Source organism: Furipterus horrens, unplaced genomic scaffold (genome assembly GCF_987537825.1).
Source record: "Furipterus horrens unplaced genomic scaffold, mFurHor1.1.pri manual_scaffold_1, whole genome shotgun sequence".
NCBI classification, from domain to species: Eukaryota; Metazoa; Chordata; class Mammalia; order Chiroptera; family Furipteridae; genus Furipterus; species Furipterus horrens.
In genome coordinates this window covers 164,221,302-164,243,012 of record NW_028327171.1, presented here as the reverse complement: position 1 = coordinate 164,243,012, position 21,711 = coordinate 164,221,302, and the positions used below count along the sequence as shown (strand labels likewise).

Genomic DNA, 21,711 nt, shown 5'->3' with positions numbered 1-21,711 from the left:
GGGTTTTTTTTTCTGGCTGGTGGTGGAATATTTGGGATCTTTCTGAACTCCTAAAAATCCCTTCACATTAACCACTGGTATCCAGACATTGCCCATTCACCTATTAAGAAAATATTTCTGCCCAGTGCTTGCAAGCAAATTCTGTTGTAAAAATATTCTTGCTTCAAAAAAACTTAGTAGTCTAGGCAATTGGCACATGAAATGATTAGACAGATGACTTGTAAACAATATAAAATATATTATAGAAACCTTGGCCTAACTGAGTTTTCTGATTGTCCATGATTTCAATGATTAAGAAGGTTAAGTTCATCTGTTCTAGAGAAATCTATTTTTATTCTAGATCAGAATATAGAAGTTGTTGTTGTTTTTGATAATGATGATCCTCATAATGTTAAAAAAAACCATGATATTTTGCTTAAATTTAAATGAGCTTTTGCTAGATGCCCTTTACATGCTGGGCACAGTGCTAGTGATTTCACATGAGGCTGTATTTCGAAGCACTACCCCTCTGATTCTTGTGTAATGTTTGGAATCCCTGTGGCAGGGTATCACAGATTATGAGAAACAGAACATTAAAGAATGTGGTCTACTTCACCCTCTCCTCCTCTTACTTTACAGATGAGGAAGCAGAGGCCCAGGAAGTGTGGACTGGTATGTCACACATCTTACTGATGCACACTGGGGCTGGTCTGGACCTCAGAGCCTCCACGCCAGACCCAGCCTGTCCCCTCAATCTCTGCAGTGTACAAGAACCCCTCAGCAGCTATGGACCACTGCAACAGCAGAATTTTTTGGTATCTGTGCCTGTCAACACCTGTGCTCAGACAGAGCCAACACGATGGGAAGCTCAGGTTGGCATCTGAACGAGGCTGGAGGAACAGCCCTGCAGCCTGCTCCTGTTTCACCAGCTGATGAAAGTCAAGGGAAGGGGCTGACTGTATGGACCCCGGAAGGCCTGCTTTGACAGGTTCCTACCTGCACACTGAAGGAGTGAGTAAAAGCAAAAACTTGGTTACAGCTCATTATTTGCCCTTGATTTCTATGGCATTGTTTCATAGGAAGGTGCTACTTTTTAAACATGATTAAATTACAGTATTCCCTCACTTATCATGGGTATTATGGTCTAGACCCCCCCCCCCCATGATAGGTGAAAATCCGCTAAGTAGGAACCTTACATTTATTTTAGTATTTATATATATTTTAAGGCTTTATAAACCCTTCCCACACACTTATAAACCATTCCCAGTCCCTTATTAACCTTTCCCACTCCCTTATTAACCTTTTCCACACTTTTATAAACACTACTTTTGTTCTGAAACATATTCTACACTCTTAAACCTATGTAACTTCAACAACATACATATACAGTACTGCAAAATCCCACGATACAGCGGAAAATCTCCGATAAATAATTAAATATAATATTTTAAAAAATCCCTCAGTACAGTGAGGGCACGATAAGTGAACCACGATATAGAGCGGGACTACCGTATTTCATTTGGAGATGATTTGACCATGTCCTTGCACATGGATTTGAAAATAATTTTACTTGGCACTATTACTAGGCATTAAGGCATCAAAGTTCAGGGGCAATTCTTTTTCTTTTTAAAATCAGAACTTAAAAATAATCTTTTTCAAATAAGTTCCAATACCTCAAGATGAGCCAAAGCCCTACACAATGTTTAGCAATCTTTGTGCTACCTGGTGACTAATCATTTGATCCCATATATTGACCCAGCTCTTTGAGGTTGAATTTTTTTGTATCATAGGCCCCTTTGGCAGTGTGGTGAAGCTGATTTTACTCGGAATAATATTTTTAAACATATAAAATAAAATAACAAGATTATGAAAAAAACTAATGATATTGATATATATATTTATAAAAACATTTAAAAATCATAATATCATGTGTGCTTTTAAATTAGAAATTACTCAAATTTCTAAACCAGGTTAAGTGTAAACAATATTTCTAGGTATTTGCAAACAACTTTAATATTACATAAAAATATACGTGACTTTTCTTGATGACAAAGTTATGGACACTTCAGTGGTGCTGGGTTATTGCTTATATTAAAATTTGAAGGAAATTCTAAATTTCATTTAAAAACTAGTACAAATACAAAGGTCATGTTTTTCTCATCAAAGTTCATGTAACCCACTGATTTCCATACAGAGATGCACTGGGGTAGACCGAATTAAGAACTGCAGCTGAGCTAAGGCTTTATGAATTAGTTGTGTTCTGTGCAACCCTATGCATTCATGGAATGGGACATCTTAAAGGTGGTTAAGGCTTTGGGTTCTTCTTTAAAACTACCGAAGTCTTTTATGAAGCATTAGTTTACTTTACTTAATAAAACCCATGCCCATGTTTCATTTTATTCCCGAACTGCTGCCTTATCTTGACACAGTATTGCTCCCAAGGCACAAGCCTGGACTCTCCAGGAAATCGGGTTGAACACTTGATGAAGATGAAACAGCTGCAAATCAATAAAGATAATAAAGATTCCATGACTTTAGAGGATTTAAAAACCCTGGCTGACTGAGATATCCACTTCCTCTTGACTCCGAGACTACGTACTTTTGGTGGCACTGGGCCCATAGAGATAAACTTCAAAGTTGTGGGCAAATGGAGGAGTCCTTGGGAGCGATGGTTCAGTACGGGGATAAGAACTCTTCAGCATGTCACGGAGGGGCCATTAAACTGACAGAGTGATGTGGTGATGATTATCTTGGGGCTGCTCAAAAGAAAACATTTTTCTCCCAGTTCCTGCTGTAAAGACAGCCTTAGAAAAGGATGCTAGGTTGTCAGTGTAAGAACGGTGTTGCTCAGAGAAGCATGAGGAGGCAGCGAGCAGAAGAAAAGAAGTTTATTGAGGGAATTAGCAAGTGGGGAGGAAGCCGTGCCGCAAATGGCCCGACTCCGGGGTCCTAGGGAAGGCGGGGCTGTTTTATAGGGGGGAGAAAAAAGGTACTATTGAATTCAGTTGTTATGTCGCAGCTGTGAGTCTCGAGCTCATCAAGGTCAAACAGTGCTCGGGTTGATGTACCCCACTATCATGGGAAATTCCAAGACAGCTGCAGGTGGGTGGGGAGAGGCGGGGATGGTGTGGGAACTAAGGTTGTCAGTCAGTTCATTTTTTTTTTAACTTAGTTGGGCTTAAGATCCCCACTCTTCCCTTGGTCTTGACTTTCTTCTTTGGCATTGTTGGTGCCAGGTTTTTGCCTCTACTTACCCAGTCCCTGCCCCACTCAACCACCCCTATGCAAAAAAACATGATCAAAGTATCAATGGTGAGAAAGGAGCTAACATTTCAGAAGGAAGCAAATGCAAGGAGTGACAAATAAACAAACAGCAAATAAATAAATGATAAAAGATTTTTTTAAAGTTTCTGTGACAAAAACTGGAGAAAATTAAAAAAGGAGAATTTCTTTCTTCAAATCTGTATAGAACCATATAGCTGGAATTTTTCTTTTTTTACATTAGACATTACTTTTGCATTTAAAAAGTTAAAGTAGGTGGGGGTTGTGACTATGTTGTCATTATTAATATTACTAGCCATTATGACTTTATCTTATTTAGCTCATCTGATTCATGAACTCATTTTGTAGAATTGCAGTTAAAGGTCCATCTTCTCTAAGCCTATGCTTTCTGCATCCATTGGACTTTTTCTAATGACCCTATTGCAGCCCCCATTTATCTGCTTTTCAAAGTTTTTTTTTTTTAAGTATATTTTATTGATTATATTGTTACAATAGTTCCAATTTTTTCCCCTTCACTCCCCTCCACCCAGGACCCCTACTCCCCCAGCAGTCTCCCCCCAAGTCCATGCACATGGGTCGTACATACAAGCTCTCCCACTTCACTCTTTCATATATTCTTCTTCTTCTTTTTTTAAATAAATAAGTGATGAATTAATTATTTTAACAATAAAAAACAACAATTCCTCCCTCCAGACTTAAGACTCTTCATAATCTTATAAAGGACAACGGGCAAAGGTCTCAAGCTCCTCTAGCTGCTTCAAGCTGGACATGGTTGTCGTCCTACGTACCCTTGGGTCCAGAAATCCCTAATAAGAGTGGGGGTGTGGAGGGGAGGGTTGCCTTCCCACATGGGGAGGGATCGTGCAGACTCCAGGTCAGTTGGCTGTCCCCGGACAATGGCGTGCTTGGTTTAACAGGCTGGCATCCTTGTTGTAAATAAAATACTTGAAAGATCCCCTTGCTTCTGTTGCTACCAATTTTTGCTTTTTGGCACTATTTATCAGTATAACACACTGGCAATCTCTGATTACTTTATTTTCAGAGTAAATATACCCTCCACCCCTTTATTTTAATTGTTCCACAGTTTCTACATTACATCTCTGCTATTGCTGCTAAGGTCTTCGGAAGTCTTTGGATTTTTGACCCATCTTCTATATTTGGTAACCCTCCCAGAACTGAAAGAAACATATTGGTAAAGCTGTCTGAGAACCATGTCAGGGCAGACAGGATGGGGAGTCTGTTCTTCTTCCTACGGGACTTGGCAATTCTTGACTCTCTAAATGCTATGGAAAAATAAACAAAAATCTTCCACCCTAAATTCCTTCTCAGAGCCCAAATTGGCTGCAGACATGCTGCATGTTTGTGTATCCACTCTGCGCGTAATATTGCCACCACTGATGTATGCCTTAATGTTTTCTGCACAGCCACCATCTGCAGGCAAATATGATGCTACACCTACTCAAAGCTTTTCCAAGAATATGAGAATAAAAGATGACAATGACCTGCCCAGTCATTTGCTAGAAAGGGCAATTAAATCGAGCCAAACGGAAACCACAGACTTTTGTCCCCCCAGCCAAGATCTAAACGTGTTTATTTCCTGAGCATCACAAACTTTTTAAGTTAAAATGCATTAGTATACAAATCTACCCCTCAGCCCCCTTCTCACCCACAGAGATGCAAACTACAGCAAGGTACTCACCGAACAGTTTGTTAGCGGGTCCTTCATGCTGAAATGCTTTGTACTTCTGTGCTTTTAAACTGTGCTCCAGCCTTCAGCTTTGGACACTCAGGACACTGCCCTCAAGGTTGGGTGTGTCCAAGACTTCCTGGATTCAAAGGGCCTGGAGTCCTTGTCAAACACCCTGAGGAGGAAGTTCCACCCTGGACTTTCCTCCTGTTTATTTACTGAAATAGCAGTGCTGCTCCGAGTCAGGAGAGCTGGTAAGAGATGGTGAGAATGACTTCTGTAAATACTTAAAGGGCAAGATACTGAGTCCTGAACATTGTGGCCTTGAGAGAAAGCCCAGAAGTTATAAAATGTCCCTGTAATTTGGGCGCTCTCAGGCTGATACATATTCTCTTAGCTTGTTGTATTGATCACGTTTTTAATTTTCTGTATTGAATAAGCTTGGACATACTGAGGCCTTTGGGAGCTCAGAGGGCCTGTCCCTCCTAGGGTCAGCTAATTCCTAGAGACAGCAAACAACGCGTCCTTGAGCACAACTTTGATATGCAAAGCAACCAATCCAGAGCCCAGACGCCCTCCCCCCTCTTTTATCTAAAGTTCACACACCAAGTCAGTATTTTCCTTGCTTTAAATCACCCCAGCACTGTACCAAACAATTAGGACCACATCTATATGACTATAGTTAGAGTGGAAAATGTCTAGAAAAGGCTATTAGGGTCCGGGGTGTTGGGGGAATGCTGCATAAGTTTATGGTCAGGGTCAATTTCAAAGAAATAACAGGTAGGCTTATTCAAAGTCGTAAGAGCTTTAATAGGAGAAATTTACATACATGGGCAAAGCAAGCTGCTCCCAGTGGTGGCTGGCCAGGGAAGAACCCACACCTCTCCCAGTACAGGGTCACTTTTTAAAAGGGAGTTAATAGTGTAATGGGGTGCAGAGCCAGGGGGTCCCCCAAATGGAACATATTCCCCACAGCCCCTGTTTGGGGGAAAGGAGAGTAGATGATACTTTGTATAACTGTGGCAAGTTGGGAGCTAGGAGAGGCAGGGAGGCAGAGGCCAGTGAGTCACTGAGAATGCTTGTCCTGACTGAAGATGGCAGCTGAAAAAAGTTAAAAGATAAGAGGGAACTGCAAAAGTATCTCATTGTAAGAAGAGCTGGATTTTAGGTCACATTTGAAGAAGCTCTCGGTCAGCATTTAAAAATAAGGGTGGACTGAAAGGGAACTGGTCCTGTTACAGAATGGGGGTGTCTAAAAACCCCCAGAGCCTGCAGGCTGGGGGATGGGGAAAAGGAAGCAGCTTTCAGGATGCCTTTGCATGCCTGGGGCTAGTGGCTAGTGTCTTTGCTATGCAAATGGATTTGATGCTTACTGGGCCTCAAGAAGATGGGAGGGGTCTTGGACCGTGGGATGGTATGGAAAGAGCACACAGAGCCTGCGTGAGGTTCCGTGAATGGTCAGAACTGGGTACCATGCCCACTGTGTCACAGGACGCAGTCAGGGATTTAAAAATAAGCAGCAGACATTTTAACTAGACACACCATGCGGTTTTGAAAAGGAAGGTTCTCCATGCTCTTTTGAGAGGGAACACCATGTAGCTTTGAGAATGCCTTGCAGCTTGGAGAAGGGAGAATACCTTTGTGGTTTTGGAAAGGGAGGAAATCCACGCGGTTCTGAAATAAAAGCTGACGGGCACCACAACACAGAAAAGGTCTCCCCAACCAGAATCAAATGATTGGCAGCTACCAGTAAAGCTGAACTGTGTCTAGGAAGTAAGGAAATGGTATCTCTAACTTTTCTAAAACTAGCTTGGTTTGGTAGGGGGAGGCAGAAATATGTTTGTGGCTGTTTTAAGGAATGTAAGACTTAACGGCAGAAATCCACAAATAATTAAATCTATATAACTATTAAATAAACTATTCTTTTTCTTTTCACTAAACTCTGGTATTGAGAGTTATAATTCTGGCGGCAGGCAATCACGTCCCTAACAAAACAGCCTGTAGGTTCTGTTTCAATCGGAGAGCCCAGGGGTTCTGTTACAGTCCACCACAGGGTGGTTAGGAAGCGACAGGCAGCTGTGCCGGTCTGTAGTGAAGAGGGCAGCCAGGAGGAAGTAGCCAAGCGCACAGAGAGAGTATAGAGGGGCTAGTCTGCCATGAGGCCTGGGCTAGTAAGAGAGAGGAGAGCCATGAGGAAGGAGCCATGAAGTAGCGGGATTTGGCCATGAGCTCTGAGAGAGGAGGAAGCAAGCTGCTATGCAGTTTGTATTCAGGATTCTGCCATGCGGCCTGCTGTAGTGAAGTAGGAGAGAATTCCGCCATGTGGTCTGTAGTCAGGAAGGCAGCCATGCGGGTGAGGAACGGGTGTAGGGAGAGAGCTGGTAGAGCTCTGTGGGAACCTGCGGAACCAAGCACGGAGTGGGAGATTCTTAGAATGCTGAAGTGTGACCAGGAATGTAAACTCTGGCTTCTCTGAAGACTTTACAGAGAAGCCACTTTCTTGGGACACGTGCCTCCCAGGACTCCACCATGATCCAGTGCAACATGGCACATGTTTTCCTGGACCACTACATGGAGGCTGAGGACAGCGTACCCCAGATCCTGAAGGAGAGAGCTGCTGTGAGAGGATGGTGTCTCTGAATGCATGAGTATACCTTCCAGAGGAGATGGAAAACTGTGCAGCCAGCTTAAAAACAGATAAGGATATGGGGAACTTCTGGGCATGGTTTTGGCTTATAGCCTGGTGGGAAGCAAGGGAAGTGCAGAGTTTCATGGGAGAACATGGCTCCAAGCAGGAGTGCTCCCAGCCCCACTGAGGTTGGAATCCTGTCAATAAAAACCTGTTTTCTTCAACACTAATTGTTGGGTCATGTGTCAGGATGACACATGGATGAGCCTCGGTTTACTCAGTAGGGGTTAATAACAAAACCAGATGGCAGGTAATTGTGTGGACATCCCTAGAGAACAATAAATCACTAGGTTAAAAGAAAAGTTAAAAGATAACATGAGGCAGTTGCTACTGTCAACATAAGAAACGTCCAAACTTGTAAGAATTTTTATGAGTTTATTTAAGACAAACTAACAATTTCTGGGAAGCAAAATCCCAATGAATTGAGTAAATGCTCCAGGGAATAGCAGTTTAGTACCTTATTTTGTACATCAGAATCAAAAGAGAAAATGTAAGGGAGTTATATAAAATCCATTGGTGATAGATTAAGGAAGTGGGAGAAAGCAAAGTGTTGGGGGGAACCTCTGAGATTAGATAAGAGGTAAAATTATAGACACATACTTTTACATAGGTGGATATAGGATAGTTAACAATTAGTAATTAACATGATAACGATAACAATGAGGATATTTATGGTTTCCCCATAGTTCTGTGCCTGTGCTTTGAGGAGTATGAAAAAAGTAAGTTTGACATTCCAAAGGTATGTTATCGTAGATGCAAAAAGACAACAGACAGGCTCAATTATGGTAAAGGTTGACCCTTGACCTTTGTTAGGGAAAAATACTGGCCCAGGACATGACTACCCACCATGTACTGCTTTTAGTTAATAAGTTTTAATTTCAGACCATCCTACGTGGTTACTTTAGGTCTCTGAGTTTGTAAGGCCACCACTCAGGCCTCCCCTGAGCTTGTCAGGTTTAGTATGTGGTCCTTTTCTTCCACACTACACTCTATACATTCACTAACCTCCTTCTTGGGGGCATGATGTTCATCTTTGGACAGCTTTTGGTTTTTGAGGTAGTCAGCCAAGCACGAGAATTAAACAGTCACAGAGCATTTAACATCTCCCAGATGCCTTTGCTGCTGGAGCTATATTGCATCTCTGAAGTGAGTTCCCCTAAAGAGCATACATTAATCACCTGTGGGGGCCTAACTCAACCCAACTTTCATTTCTAGCCCAGCAGAGCCAAGAGGCTAAATTATCAAGTTAAGGAGGATTTTTCAGAACTAGAAATCATCCATTGGCAACTTACTTTTTTATTGCTTTATCTGCAGATGTGGTCCTTGTTATTAATCCTTATATTTCCATATAATGGCCTGTTGTCTTGTAACAGTCATTTGTTGGGTGTGGGTAGCTTGTCTCTGACTGGCAGGACCGAGCTCCAAAAAGAGCTCCATCAGCAGAGCCCAGTGGGGCACTTCAGAGCTGTCCAGGTGGGCATACTCCATTCAAAGTCCCTGGAAATAACAAATGGGGGAGGGAGTGGTTCATAGTTAGGAAAGAGACCTTGCCCTGCAACCAGAGTGTAGATGTTAGTGGTGAAATGGCACCAGGATGTGAAAGGCTATTGGACCTCAATAGTTCAGCAACTTCAGTACAGGAGTTGTGGCAAAGAAGTAATTCAGAGCCAAGACTCAAATGCAAGCAAAAGTTTATTTAGAAAGTCACAGGGGAAGAAGAAGTGAGCCATGAAAGAAGTGAGCCAGGTGGGCTGCATGGGCTCAGGAAACAAGTTACAGAGGCAAAGGAAGGGCCCTTGGAATTTAGGAGAAAGAAAGCAAAGATATATGTGCCTGGGGAAGAAAGAGAGGGGAAAGACCTGGAATGCTTCAGAGAGACTACACTGGGGAGAGAAGGAGGTGGGGAAAGACACAGCCATGCTGGAGAGATAGAGAGCCACGTTAAGTCCTCTGTCCTGAAAGTTTTTATCCCCCCTCTAAAGGCGGGAATCTTAAAGGACGTTGTCCTCGTGGTGGATCTCAATAGAATATTCATCAGCTTTCCAGGTGTGTCCTTTCAGGGTCATAGTCTCCACTAATTAGTCAACAGTAAGGTGGGTGGTCATTAGTCATGGCCCTCGGTCCCAATATCAGCCATGGCATCATTCCCCATCTGGCCTGGCCTTGCTGCCTTCAGAGGCTGTAGATAAACAGGGCTGGAGCTTTGGTTCTGGGGCCTGGGGCCTCTCAGTGTCTTCTCCCTGATTTTTGCTGCATTTGGTCTCAGTTCAGTGCCAACCCAGTCCAAAATGAAGAGATATGCCTCCCTTGCCCGTTTCTATAAGAAATGTCATCACAGCAAGCTTACTGTGGTGTTTGTGGCCCTTGTGAGATTGGTAGGACATTCTTCCACATTTACTCCTCACGCGTGCCTCTCCCAGCAGGCTGAGTAGCCTTCCTGCAGGCCTCCTGGACATCTGCTCTATGAAAATATCTCTGTCTCACTACGGTATCCCTCTCACGGACCTCTGAAAGGGCAGCAGGGGGTCCTGGCTCAATCTAAACAGAGAATTAAAGTTTGGTTACTTGTCGAGCCTCTTAGAAGGGTGTTTGAATGTGGAAAAAGTATTAATTTTAGAGGTCAGAAAGGGGGCTATATTATTTCTTTATTGTCACAATAATGCTGTATATTAAACAGAAAATCCAGTGGTTTCTAATGACATAGACTTTATTTAATTCGTAAGTCTGTGGTTTAGCTGTATACCTCTTCTGGTCTTCCCAGTCTCACTTACGTAAAAAGCAGCTCTTCTCTACAGCTCTGCTGATTTTGGCTGAGCTTGGCAGGGAGGGCAGTTCTTCTGGGCTCTGCGAGGCAGGTGGCTGGTTATGGGCTGAAGCAATTTTTTTTTTTTTCCCTCCAGCCAGCAGTCTAAGCCAGGCTGTTCTCAGGGCATGACAGGAGCCATGAGAAGGAGTGAAACTCAGGCTTGGAACAGACGTACTATCACTTCAGCTGCTTCCAGCAGATCAAAGCCAGTCAATCACAGGCCAGCACATATTTAAGGGGGTGGGGAGATTTCACTCCTTAATGGGATGAGTTGAATGTCTCATTACAAAGGACTGGAAAGAGGCGGAGAATTAGAATTGGTTATAATGGCCAGTCAATACTTGTTCTTGAGTGACTACAGAGATAAGGGAGAAAGGACACTGGAGGGGGTGGTTGATACATGTCATCCTCCCCCTTTCCCCAGTTTTCAGCCTCAGGGGACATGTTTGGAACTTCAGCAAGATTGAGGTTAGGGAGAAAAATAAGAGGAGTTAAATTCACAGAAAGTCTAAATATAGATTTAGAGATAAGGTTGCTCCTCCCTCTGATTCCACATCCCATCTTACATGTGTTTGCCAAAGAACACAGCAAAGCACACTTCCCCTTGGGGTGGAGGGCAGAGGAGGAAGAAGGAGCAGAGCAGGTTCTCTAAGGTGTCTCCAGCACCCGAGGCTGTGGCTGGCAAGGGCATCTTGGCAAGGAGGCCGAAGCAGGCCAACTTGAGTAAATTTGTCCTTGCCCACGTAAGAACTCCCTGAACCCCTGACTCCCAGGAATTGTCCAGGGAGCCTGGCAGAAGGAAGCTGAATTCCTGTATAAGCAAGGGGGAGAAGAACCTTGTAGTTTTGGAAGTAATGTTAACATCACCTTATTTGTATCTACAGGTTGATTAGAACTATATACAGGGAAGGGTCTCAAAGAAGGTATACTATACTTGCTTTCTATGAATTTGGTGCCCAAGGCATCCTTTTGGGTTCTCTGTTCTCAGGTTTGTCTCTGGCCATATGTTTCTGGCCTGCACTTACTCACTGGCTTTTTTCCAGCCCAGGCCTCCACCTTGAATTACTGTTTGACCTCTCTAATCCTGATCTTTCTGCTTCCTTCCCCAGTTTATGCTCAGCGTTTGCCTTCCTGGCATGGCCTCCCTGCAGAAAGAAAACCTGCAATGGACTCCCTGCGGTCTGGCCTGGAAGCCACTCCACTGTACCCTACCCATCCTGTTTTGGGCAGCCTCCAAGGGAGTCAACAACATGAATACATATTTGTTAAGTGCTTATAAGGGGATGTTGGGTATCGGTAAGTTAGTAAGAAACAGGAACCCAAATGTAACAGTGGTTAATGGCAATTCAAAACTTGGCTTGGAAACTTCTTTAGCAGCCAAAGGATGCCAAGAATTGCAAACAGTACATGTATTAATTTTTTTTTTTTTTTTCCGGCAGCCGTCCGTCTCGAGAGACGATGGTGTAGCTTCTTAAGAGTTTATCTGCACCGCCAAGAATGGCTGTGCAGTCCAACTCGGGAGTGACACGGTGATCTGTCTCCTCCTGTGTTGAATCGACATCTTGCGATGACGCTGGAGTGTCCTCTCCAGTGAAGCTGAAGCTACAGAGCCTGGGCAGGGTGATATGGAGGGTCTGCTGTTGCCTGTGCAGCAGACACCCCCTCTCTTCGCAGCTGAAGGGTCCAAGGGAAAGATGGAGTCAATACAGCTTGGCTTCAGGTGCGCCGCAGGAGTTGCCGGTGTTGACTACAACATCAAACCGCCTTAGGGACTCCAGCTCTGGATTTTCTGTCGGGGTTTACTCCCTTAGCCTTTCCCCTGAAGAGGTATGCCGCAAGGCAGCGGAGGTTTTTTTGGAATCAGAGTTTTCCTTCTCTGATGTGCCCTGACTGGAAGATCGAACCAGCGACACTTAGCTCGCAGGCCGACGCTCAATCCACTGAGCCAAACCAGCCAGGTAATGTATTAAATTAATGCTATGTATTAAATCACTGAGTATTAAATGGGGATCAGGTTAAATGCCTTACGGCAATACAGGCTCACATTTAGAGGACTTAGCATCTGCCAGGTGCTATTCTAAGCACTTCACAAATATTAACTTATTTAATCATTATAGCAATCATTTAAGGTAGATTTTTTTTTTAAGGTAGATATTTTTTTGATCCTTATCATACGCATAGGGAAACTGAGGCACGGGGTGGTTAAGTGACTTACAAGGTCACATGGTTGGTAATGGATACGATGCTGCCCTGCCACCTAACCTGGACAGTGGGGTACAAAACATCCCAGAAATGAAGATAGAGTATAAAACATTTCGTTACATGCACTGGCTTAAAAACAGGTTGCAAAAGCATAAGTATGATTCCAGTTTGGTTCATGTATAAGAAAAAAAGATCTAGACGCATATGTACTAGACAAACAATGGCATGTCTCTGAAGGTTGGGATGATGGAGGATTCACTTTCTAGGACACATATTTCTGTGTAATTTTAATATTTGAAACACCATGTATTGTTTTAGAAACCAAAGAAGACAAGGCAAACATTTTTAAAAGAATGACAATTATGATAACTTTAATTTTTGAAAAGGGAAAACTGAGAATTAAAATGCTGACAGTAAGCTTTAGTTATATCTCCAGGAATTTGTAGAATGCTGTTTTTTCTACGTGGAAGTCCTTCTGTCTTTATGTGGTCTATCTAGCAGACTTTAAAAAAAAATTTTATCTCTACTGTCCAGCTTTTGTCATTTTCCCCGGACACAGTACACTCTTGCCTTTGTCCTGCAATCTATTATACACACCTCTTTTGATTTATTTATCCCATTATGTTGAAATTACTTATTTAATGGTCTGTCTCCCATACAACTCAGTGAGCTCCATATAGCAAAGTACCTGGAGCAGGGTAAATGTTCAATAAGTAATGGTTTTCATTAGATTGAATTCAATACTACTGAGAAAATGACCCCATCAGCTAGTCCTTCTCCACTGACAAGACAGGGAACACTGTTTATGGGTAGGCTTATATCCTCAGCTCTCAGGAAGCAGAGTTCAAAACACTGAGAGTGAAGATAAGTATGACCTACTGGACAGGAACTCTAAAATGGGAAATGGCCCAAATGCACTTGGGAGTCTCTGACACTGATTAAAAATGGCCTTGAGAAGGAAACTGAGAAGAAATCAAAAAAATCCCAAGAAGCCACTGAGAGAACTTTCTTGGAGATTTGTTGGTTAAAAAGATATAAACAGATGAGGTAAAAAGAGTCTTGGGACCAAGGATAAAATCAGAGAGTGGCCTAATGCTGAGAATAAATTTGGAAAGTCAGTCTAAAATGAGCCAGGTTCTGTAAAGTTTGCTGAAAACATCTAAGAGCATTTTTACTCTATCGAAAGCCTGAGGAATGTCAAGGGACAGCGCCTGGGCTGGGGAGCGCTGGCCGTGTTCCTAGGGCAGGCTGAGCGGGAAGGCTTTGCGAGACTGCTGGGTTTCCGCGGCTGAGCGGGTCAGGCAGAGCAGCTGTGCTCAAATCACCACACCTTCAAAGCACTTTCTTCCCAGGACAAGCGATGACATGAGGACACATCTTGACACATCTTCCCAAGGTCATCTCATTTCTGTGTTCTGGACGGAGTCTAGTTCTTGGCCTGTTAGATCTGTCTGAGGACCAGTACAGTCTCTGCTGCCATTTCAAGCATGTGAGAGCCTCACATAGTATTTACAGACATGACCTTACTTCCACCAATCACCCTCAGAGGGAAATGTAGAAGCACTCTCACTCCAGCTAAATCACTTTTTATTTTTAGTCTCTGGTTGCTGCAGTAATTAGTTTCCTTAATTTCCATATCTTTCCAAAGCTGGAAGATACATTTCTAAAGTCTTTGCTTAATGCATATACATGTATATGTATATGTGTATATGTATATGTATATGTATATATTTTAAATGTACCTTTGCCCAAAGCCTCAGGATGGAAAAAAAAAATCTAATTTAGAAGCACTAATGGGTATTTTAAGCTGTAGCAGGAACAATGCGGGCGTATGCAGATATCGTTATTGTTAATAGACAGCCCAATTTGTAGCATCTAAAGTAACTTTCATGCTGTTTGTACTGATTATATGGTGGTTTTTAAAATTTCACAAAATTAACTTTTTGCCACTTTATGCTTCATAAAAACTACCTAATTTTTAATTCTAAGTCCAAAAGGCAATAATTAACTTACTTTATATATACAAAGCAGCCCTGTATTCAGTGAGTTAGAATTGAATTTTCATTGTGCACATTCAAGTTTCATATATGTTAATTTAAAATCTCCAGGTGTTAATGGAGAATAAAAATGAAATTGAGTAGATTAATTTGCATAAAACAAATTAGCGTAAATTTACTTTTCCCTAATGAGCCCTAGGAAATGAAGACTAATGAACAACTAATTACCGATGAAGTCATCCTACAGCCATGATCTATGGCTTTTAACTTCCAAAAAAAAAAAAAGAACAAGGATATTTTGCAAATGCAGATTAGTCCAAATTACATTATATTTTCATTTGATCACCTATATTAATATTCATGTGCCATTACTTACACTTTCTAAACTCATCTAGGACAAGTCTTAGGGATTTTAATTAAAATGCACACTAGAATATCTAGTATAGACTCACTTGAGTCGCCAGGCAAAATATGAGTTTGGCATTTTTGCATATGTAAATAAAGTGCCACTGCAGGATTTATTTGCATTTTTCACCTTGGTTATAGTTCCATGTTATAAATCATTGCCATGTTATGGAGATGGAATCTTAGGGAGAAGATAAAAACACTCCAAATGGTTATTTATCATAGTCCCTTAGCAGCAGGAACTGAGGAGCTGGGGGGGTGGGCATGGGAAGGAGAGGAGCTTTCTCTTCACTCTTTCCTTTTGCATATGTGGATTTTATATGAGGTGTTTGCATCACTTTTTCAAAAGTATAAACTAATTTATTTTTGAAAGCCATTTCACAGCCTTGAGCCTGAGGGTACACAGCTTATAAAGCCTGCTGGTCAACCAGCCCTCTGTGTACTTATTAAAGCTCTTCCTCTCATGTCTTCTTGCTCAAATTAATCAGCTTTTCCCACAACTCTTTGAAAAGGTTCTCTGAAAAAATCACTGTTTTTCCCCCCATTTTGCCTCTATGTAGCATTTCGCACAATTGATAATTTATTGGTGTTAGTTCATTCATTCACTCACTTCAATGAGGTTGTAGGTGGAATCATCTTTGATCTAGGCCAGCGATTTTCAATGGGTGTGCCCCAAGAATTTTTATAACTTGCAATACCTGACTATTTAGTCAGGGGCACTGACCTCTTTTTCCTTAGATTGCCAATTAAGAAATGACAACAGCCGACACAACAATAACCACCTGATGTGAATGAAACAGAATGATACCTATATTTTTTGTCAGATAGGCAAAAAATATAGTATATTTTTTGGTGCTGAAGAATTTTATTTATTTGTTTATGTGTGCCATGAAGTGTAAAATCCCTGATCCAGGCATTATGAGGGATACAAAGATGAACAAGCCCCCTACTTTCAAGGACCCCAGTGTGATGAAGGAGGTTACATTTCACTATGATAAATTATATAAAAGAGGTCTTTACAGAAATGTGATGGGAATTCCAAAGAGGCAGCCCACTCAACCTGGTTGGGGAAGAGGAGAATGGCAGAAAACATTGGCAAGAGATGGTCACATTTGCTGAGGCTTGAAGGGCACATATTAATTGTCTGTGCATAAGAGAGTGTGTGTTGGTGTATCCAGAGAATTATAAGCTGCTCAAGAGTGCCTTGAGCACAAAGTTTGTCTGGGACCTTATAGTTAACAAGGCTGGAGAGACAGAGGCCTCACACAGGAAGCCTTGGGTGCTGTTTTAACTTTTAGCCATTTGGAGCCACATAAGAGTTTTTTTCCATGCACAATTTTGAGCACATTTGCGATATTCAAATGTACATTTTAGACTGATCACTGACAGCAGTATGCAAACTCCAAAGAGGGCTGAGATAAGAATCAGGAAGGGTGAGATCCTGGTGCCAGGCACTGGGAGATAAATGGTGAGGCCTTCATAATATGATGAGAAAGGGCAGAGTTTTAAAATGGAGCCAACAGGACTTGGTGATGGATTGGGTCGGGAGTCAAAAGTGAAGGAGTAGGAGGATCTAGAGTGAAGCCGAGGTTTCTGGTATCCTCTTAGGATTCCCTTCTCCATGGCTTCCACAGGAGTTACTATAGGGCAGGAATTAATAGCATAGGCTTTGGAGTGTGAAAATGTGAGTTCAAAAATTGACCACACTCTACATTAGTATATCAATCTGGGAGAAAATTTCTTAATTCTTTTAAGGTTCAGTTTCCTGGTATGTAAAATGGAAGAAATAATAACACATGTCTCATAACAGAGTATATGTAGTAAATATTCTGTAAACGCTAGTGCTATTATTACTGCTACCATCATTTTAATTGTTTTGCATAATAAATTAAGGCATTATTAAGGCTGGTTGTATATAAAATACTGGAAAACACAACTCCTGTAATTCAAAAACTTAGAAAAACTAATGTGAGTATTCTATTCACCAAACAATTTTTGTAATAGCTAACACATTTTCTTCTCTCACCAAATTTCCCTTTAATAGGCTGAGGCATTTTGTATCATTTTATTGCTCTTGGAACTCAAAGATGGCATTCTCATTTTAAAAAAGAGACCTCACTACATCTAAGTGTTTCGCTTGAGACCTTATTAGGGTTTTGAAAACAAATACGTATTGATTTAAAAATTATCTCAAAGTTACAAACTGCAAGTTCAGTACACAAAATTTTTTTCATGCCTTAATATTTTAGTGTGTACTTCCTAGCAACAGAGAATTTCTCCAACAAAACCACAAGATAGACCTCAAAAGCAGGAAGTTCACATTAATTTATTACTACTATTTACTGCTCAGGTCCACCAATTGTCCTAACTACGTTCTCCACAGCAACAGGGTCCGAGTCAGCACCGTGCCTTGCATTGAGCTGCCATGCCTCTTCAGTCTCCTCCTCTCGGGAACAGGTCATCAGTCTTTCCTTGACTTTCATACCATTGACCTATTTGAAGATTAGCAGTTAATTATTTTGTAGAATGCCTTTTAATTTGCATTTATCTAGTATTTGCTTATGAATAGATTCAGGTTATGAATCTCTGGTAGATTGCTACTTTCTTAAGGTAGCCAGGCAAGTGATTCATGATTTCATTTGTCCCACAACTGAAGGTCTTTACTTGATGCTGTTTGCCAGAATTCTTTGCTGTTAATTTACCACTTTATACATGTTTGGTGGGGATGTTCCTTGAAGCTATGCTAGCTACTTCTCTCTCGTCAAACTTTCAGCTTACTCATTTATTAATTTGTACAAATTCACTGTTTTCCCATTTTACTCGGCGCATTCAACTTTGGTGCACAAAATGTCTTAGATTTGGCCTCTGATAGTCCCTTCAACATTGTTCTGAGTCCTTACACCATTTTCCCATCAATTTCAAGCACTTTCTTGCTTTTGGGTCTAAGAAGATGTTCCGTTCCAGCTTGTGTTTTCCCACCTCAGCCCCTTCTCCAGGAGCCCTGGTTCATTTTCATGGAGAATGGATTTAGGATGGGTTTAGAAACCAAGACCTGGGGCACTAGATGTTCTCATTAGGGAGTCACTGATTGTAGGCTTTGAAGTGGACAACTAAGGAATATATATAAATACACTCACATATGCACAGATACACACTTGCATCAGTATTTTGATATATATCTATATATTGTAAACCACGAGTTTACATAGATATCTATAAGTTTAATCCAATATTACTAAGTTCATTCAGTTTTCTCCCCCTCCGTATTTGTGATTCCCTTTCCTAACAATGGGACACTGGCTTTCATTACTCTTAATCTATTTACATATTTGATCCATCCCCATACCTGTAGCCACTTTCCTACTGCAGCCACTCTGACTTCCCACTCTCCAACCTCCCCAGACAGGCTGCCCCTCTGCAGAGACACCCCCATCATCCTGCCTGGGCTCGATATATCATGCTGGGTTCCCCTTGTATGAACATGCTCTTCACCCCACCCTAATTCTCCATGCTGTGTTGTCCTCTGCAGATGCCTCCGCAACCCCAGTTAGCCTCTGATACCCCAGTCTAGGCCACTACAACTTCCTCTCCTGGCATAGACATCCACCCATCCAAGGCTTTGGGACTGAAGAGTTCAAGAAGCAAAAGGGTAAGTCATCTTTATCATCAACATCATTGTATTTCCTCTTATCTTTGTTGTCATTGTGTTCCTTGCTGGCTTATCTTCTTCCTCATATCCCTCAAATTAGGGCATTTTCCAAGGTCTGCTTTAGTAGGAAATACAGAAATGATCAGAGCTCAGGTAAAGTTATCTGCCTGTCTACTTTCTGGCTCTGAGATTTTGGTAAGGTTCTTTTTTTCTTTTCTTTTTTTTTAATGTATATTTTATTGATTATATTGTTACAATAGTTCCAATCTTGGCAAGGTTCTTATTCTCTTTGTGCATCTGTCTCCTTATCTGAAAAAACTTGGAAATAATAATGGTACCTGGTTTCATTCTCATATTTTCAATTTTTGGTTAAACACTTTCAAATGAATGGGCTCTCATCCATTCAATTGCAAAATGTAAAAATCAGCTCCATCTTCCTCCTCCAAAATGTATTCATCTTCTTGAAGCTCCTATTTCTGTAAATAAATACATTCATTCTATGAGCATTTACTGACTGCCTACTATGTAGCAAACGTGGTGGCTAACAATCCAGTTATAAAAGGCAAGATCTTTGCCCTCAAGATGCTTAAAATCAAGTAGAGGCGAGTATGATATGCACTCTGATGGAGTGAAATGGTCGTACTTTCCTTCTCTAGAAAAAGCACTACATTCCAAGACATTAAAGCTTTCCGGGATGAGGTGTTCATATGTCAGTGTTGAAGGTCAAACAAAAGTTAGCTAGATGGAGAAGGGGAAAAAGGACTTTGAGGCCGAGTGAGCAGCATGGCCAAAGTACTGCAGGTGTAACCTGTCACGGTCCATTCTGAGACCACGGCCTTGAGAGCGGGGCTGAGAGAAGCCACAGTGAAAGATGAGGATGGAGTGGGAACTGCTAGGGTCAGGCCACCCGCAGCCAGGGATGCTGCTAAGTGGCCTACTCACTGATCCACACTATGCCCTTTGTCTCAAATGCCCCTTTTCTCCTAACCTATCTCATCCAAATCCTCCTTCTTCTTGGCTTTCTCTTTGAAACATTTTGTCACCTGATCCTGAAGTTACCTCTCTCTTTTCTGAACTTTTAAAGCAATTACTATAAGTATATATAATATGATGATGGTGATAATGTCTTGTATCTGTGGAGTAATTACTGTTTTCAGAAGCTTTTTACCTTTATCACTAAGTTTGATCTGTATTCTAGAATAGGCATCATTTCTTTTAGAGCTACCTTGACCCATTAAAATAACCACTGCTGTACCCTGCCTCTCTAACTAGACTGAAAACTTCCAGTTCAGCAGCTTTGCCTTTGACTTATTTATAATGGCTCTTACAGTGCCTGACATAATGTCTCTTAGAGAATTGGTGTTCAGTACCTGTCTTGACTAAATTTTGATGTGCATTTTATTGAATTCATTAACATTGTGATTCTGTTTTTAGCTAGCATAGTATCAGTTGTTTCATACTTTCTCAGAAATGACTTGGAACTGATATAACTAAGAAATGAAATAAATAACACAATTAAGAATGAAATGATATAACTGTAGGTACATATGTCAGGGCTCTTTTCTATGAACCATTTAGTACCTTAAACCAAGAGGGGAAAAAAAGACACTAATTAATCTTAAAAATTCTAAGTAAGGATCCTTTTGAACTCATTTTTGGTGATATGGCTCCAAATGGCCTGGCACCCTATACATTACTTGCTTATTGGCATTACTCAATAGTTACTAGTATGTTAGGTCAGCAAAACTAACAGGAGCAGAGTTTAATCCTGGTGTATCTAATTAACTGCTAGGACATAAAAAGTAGGACTGGTAACTGCCCATTCCTATAACATCCTCACTCTGCAGTACTCTATGTCTTACCTACTCCTAAGAGATTTCCTTCTGAAATTTTCAGCCTATTCTTTTTTTTGTTAATCCTCACCCAAGGATATGTTTATTGATGAGAGAGAGAGAGAGAAAAACATCGATCTGAGAGACACATTGATTGGTTGCCTCCCATACACTCCCCAACCAGAAACTGAACCCACAACTAGATATGTGCTCTGACTGGAAATGAAACCCACAGCCCACTGGTATACCAGTAGGATGCTCCAACCCACCAAGCCACCTGACCAGGGCTTCAGCCTATTCTTAAAACCCAGACCTCTCAATTAGTTGCTCCATGACCCATGTAGCTTCCAGCTTTCTAGTCCGCAATATATTTAATTACCAAACTGCTTGAGTTGATTCCTTTTAACCCTTTCTTCTGTGTTATACATTTGTCCTTGAAAGCTCTCTGGGGTTAAGTTGGGGAAGGAGGTGTGTGCTTTGTGAACTGGAATGATGCTGTGAACTTGGAAAACTGAGTCAATTGATGTATTTGATTTATTGAGGGTCTTCCCCAAGAAGGTCCACTGATGTAGCTGACAACACAAAGCAATATGATGTTGAAAAGAGGGAAAATAGGATAAAAACAACGGGGGTAAAAATCTGAGATCTAAAGGAAAAATAAAGAAGGTAGGTAAGAAAAAAACCATTGGAGAATTCAAATGTAGTAGAAATCTGGGTAGCCCAAGTCTTTAGAAAGAAGTGCAAACATTCAAAGAAGCCTAATATACCAGGAAGATATGAATAAGCTCTGAAATCACCCAGGTCTAGGGGCAAATCTCAACTCTACTGCTTGCTGGCTGGGTGGCACAAGGTAAATATTTCTTTGAGCCCTAGTTTCTATATCTATAGGTTATGGGTGGCTGTGGTGTGCTGGTATGTGTTTAACAATTGGCTCATTCAATAAACAGACAAATAAGTAAAACTGATTTTTAGTGTTTGCTAATGCCTATAAAATAAATACTCCCACAATGGCTAATTTCAAGCTTCCAATGCACTGTCACTGAACAGAGTTGGGACAGAATCCATAGCAGTACACAATTATATAATATTTTCATCATGCAAATATAATAGGTGTGAATATCTCAAAAGCACAGAGGACAGTAAAATGTGAGAAAATAATAGGAAAAGGATTTTTTGAGTATTA

At 41.3% G+C, this 21,711-nt stretch overlaps 1 protein-coding gene across 4 annotated transcripts in view; it reads right to left on the bottom strand.

Moving 5' to 3' along the window:
* The window catches only part of NOSTRIN (nitric oxide synthase trafficking), a 62,735-nt gene extending 57,586 nt beyond the window's left edge, over positions 1–5,149 (bottom strand). For 2 of the 4 annotated variants that reach the window (XM_090280503.1, XM_090280511.1), the window contains exon 1: positions 4,961–5,147. In XM_090280503.1, the coding sequence (XP_090136629.1) occupies positions 4,961–4,987 (27 nt within the window). In that variant the 5' untranslated portion in view covers positions 4,988–5,147. Of the gene's footprint in view, positions 1–4,960 lie in introns of all 4 variants that reach the window. The other 2 variants (XM_090280508.1, XM_090280509.1) reach the window with 2 other exon arrangements.
* Between the last annotated feature and the right edge of the window lie 16,562 nt (positions 5,150–21,711).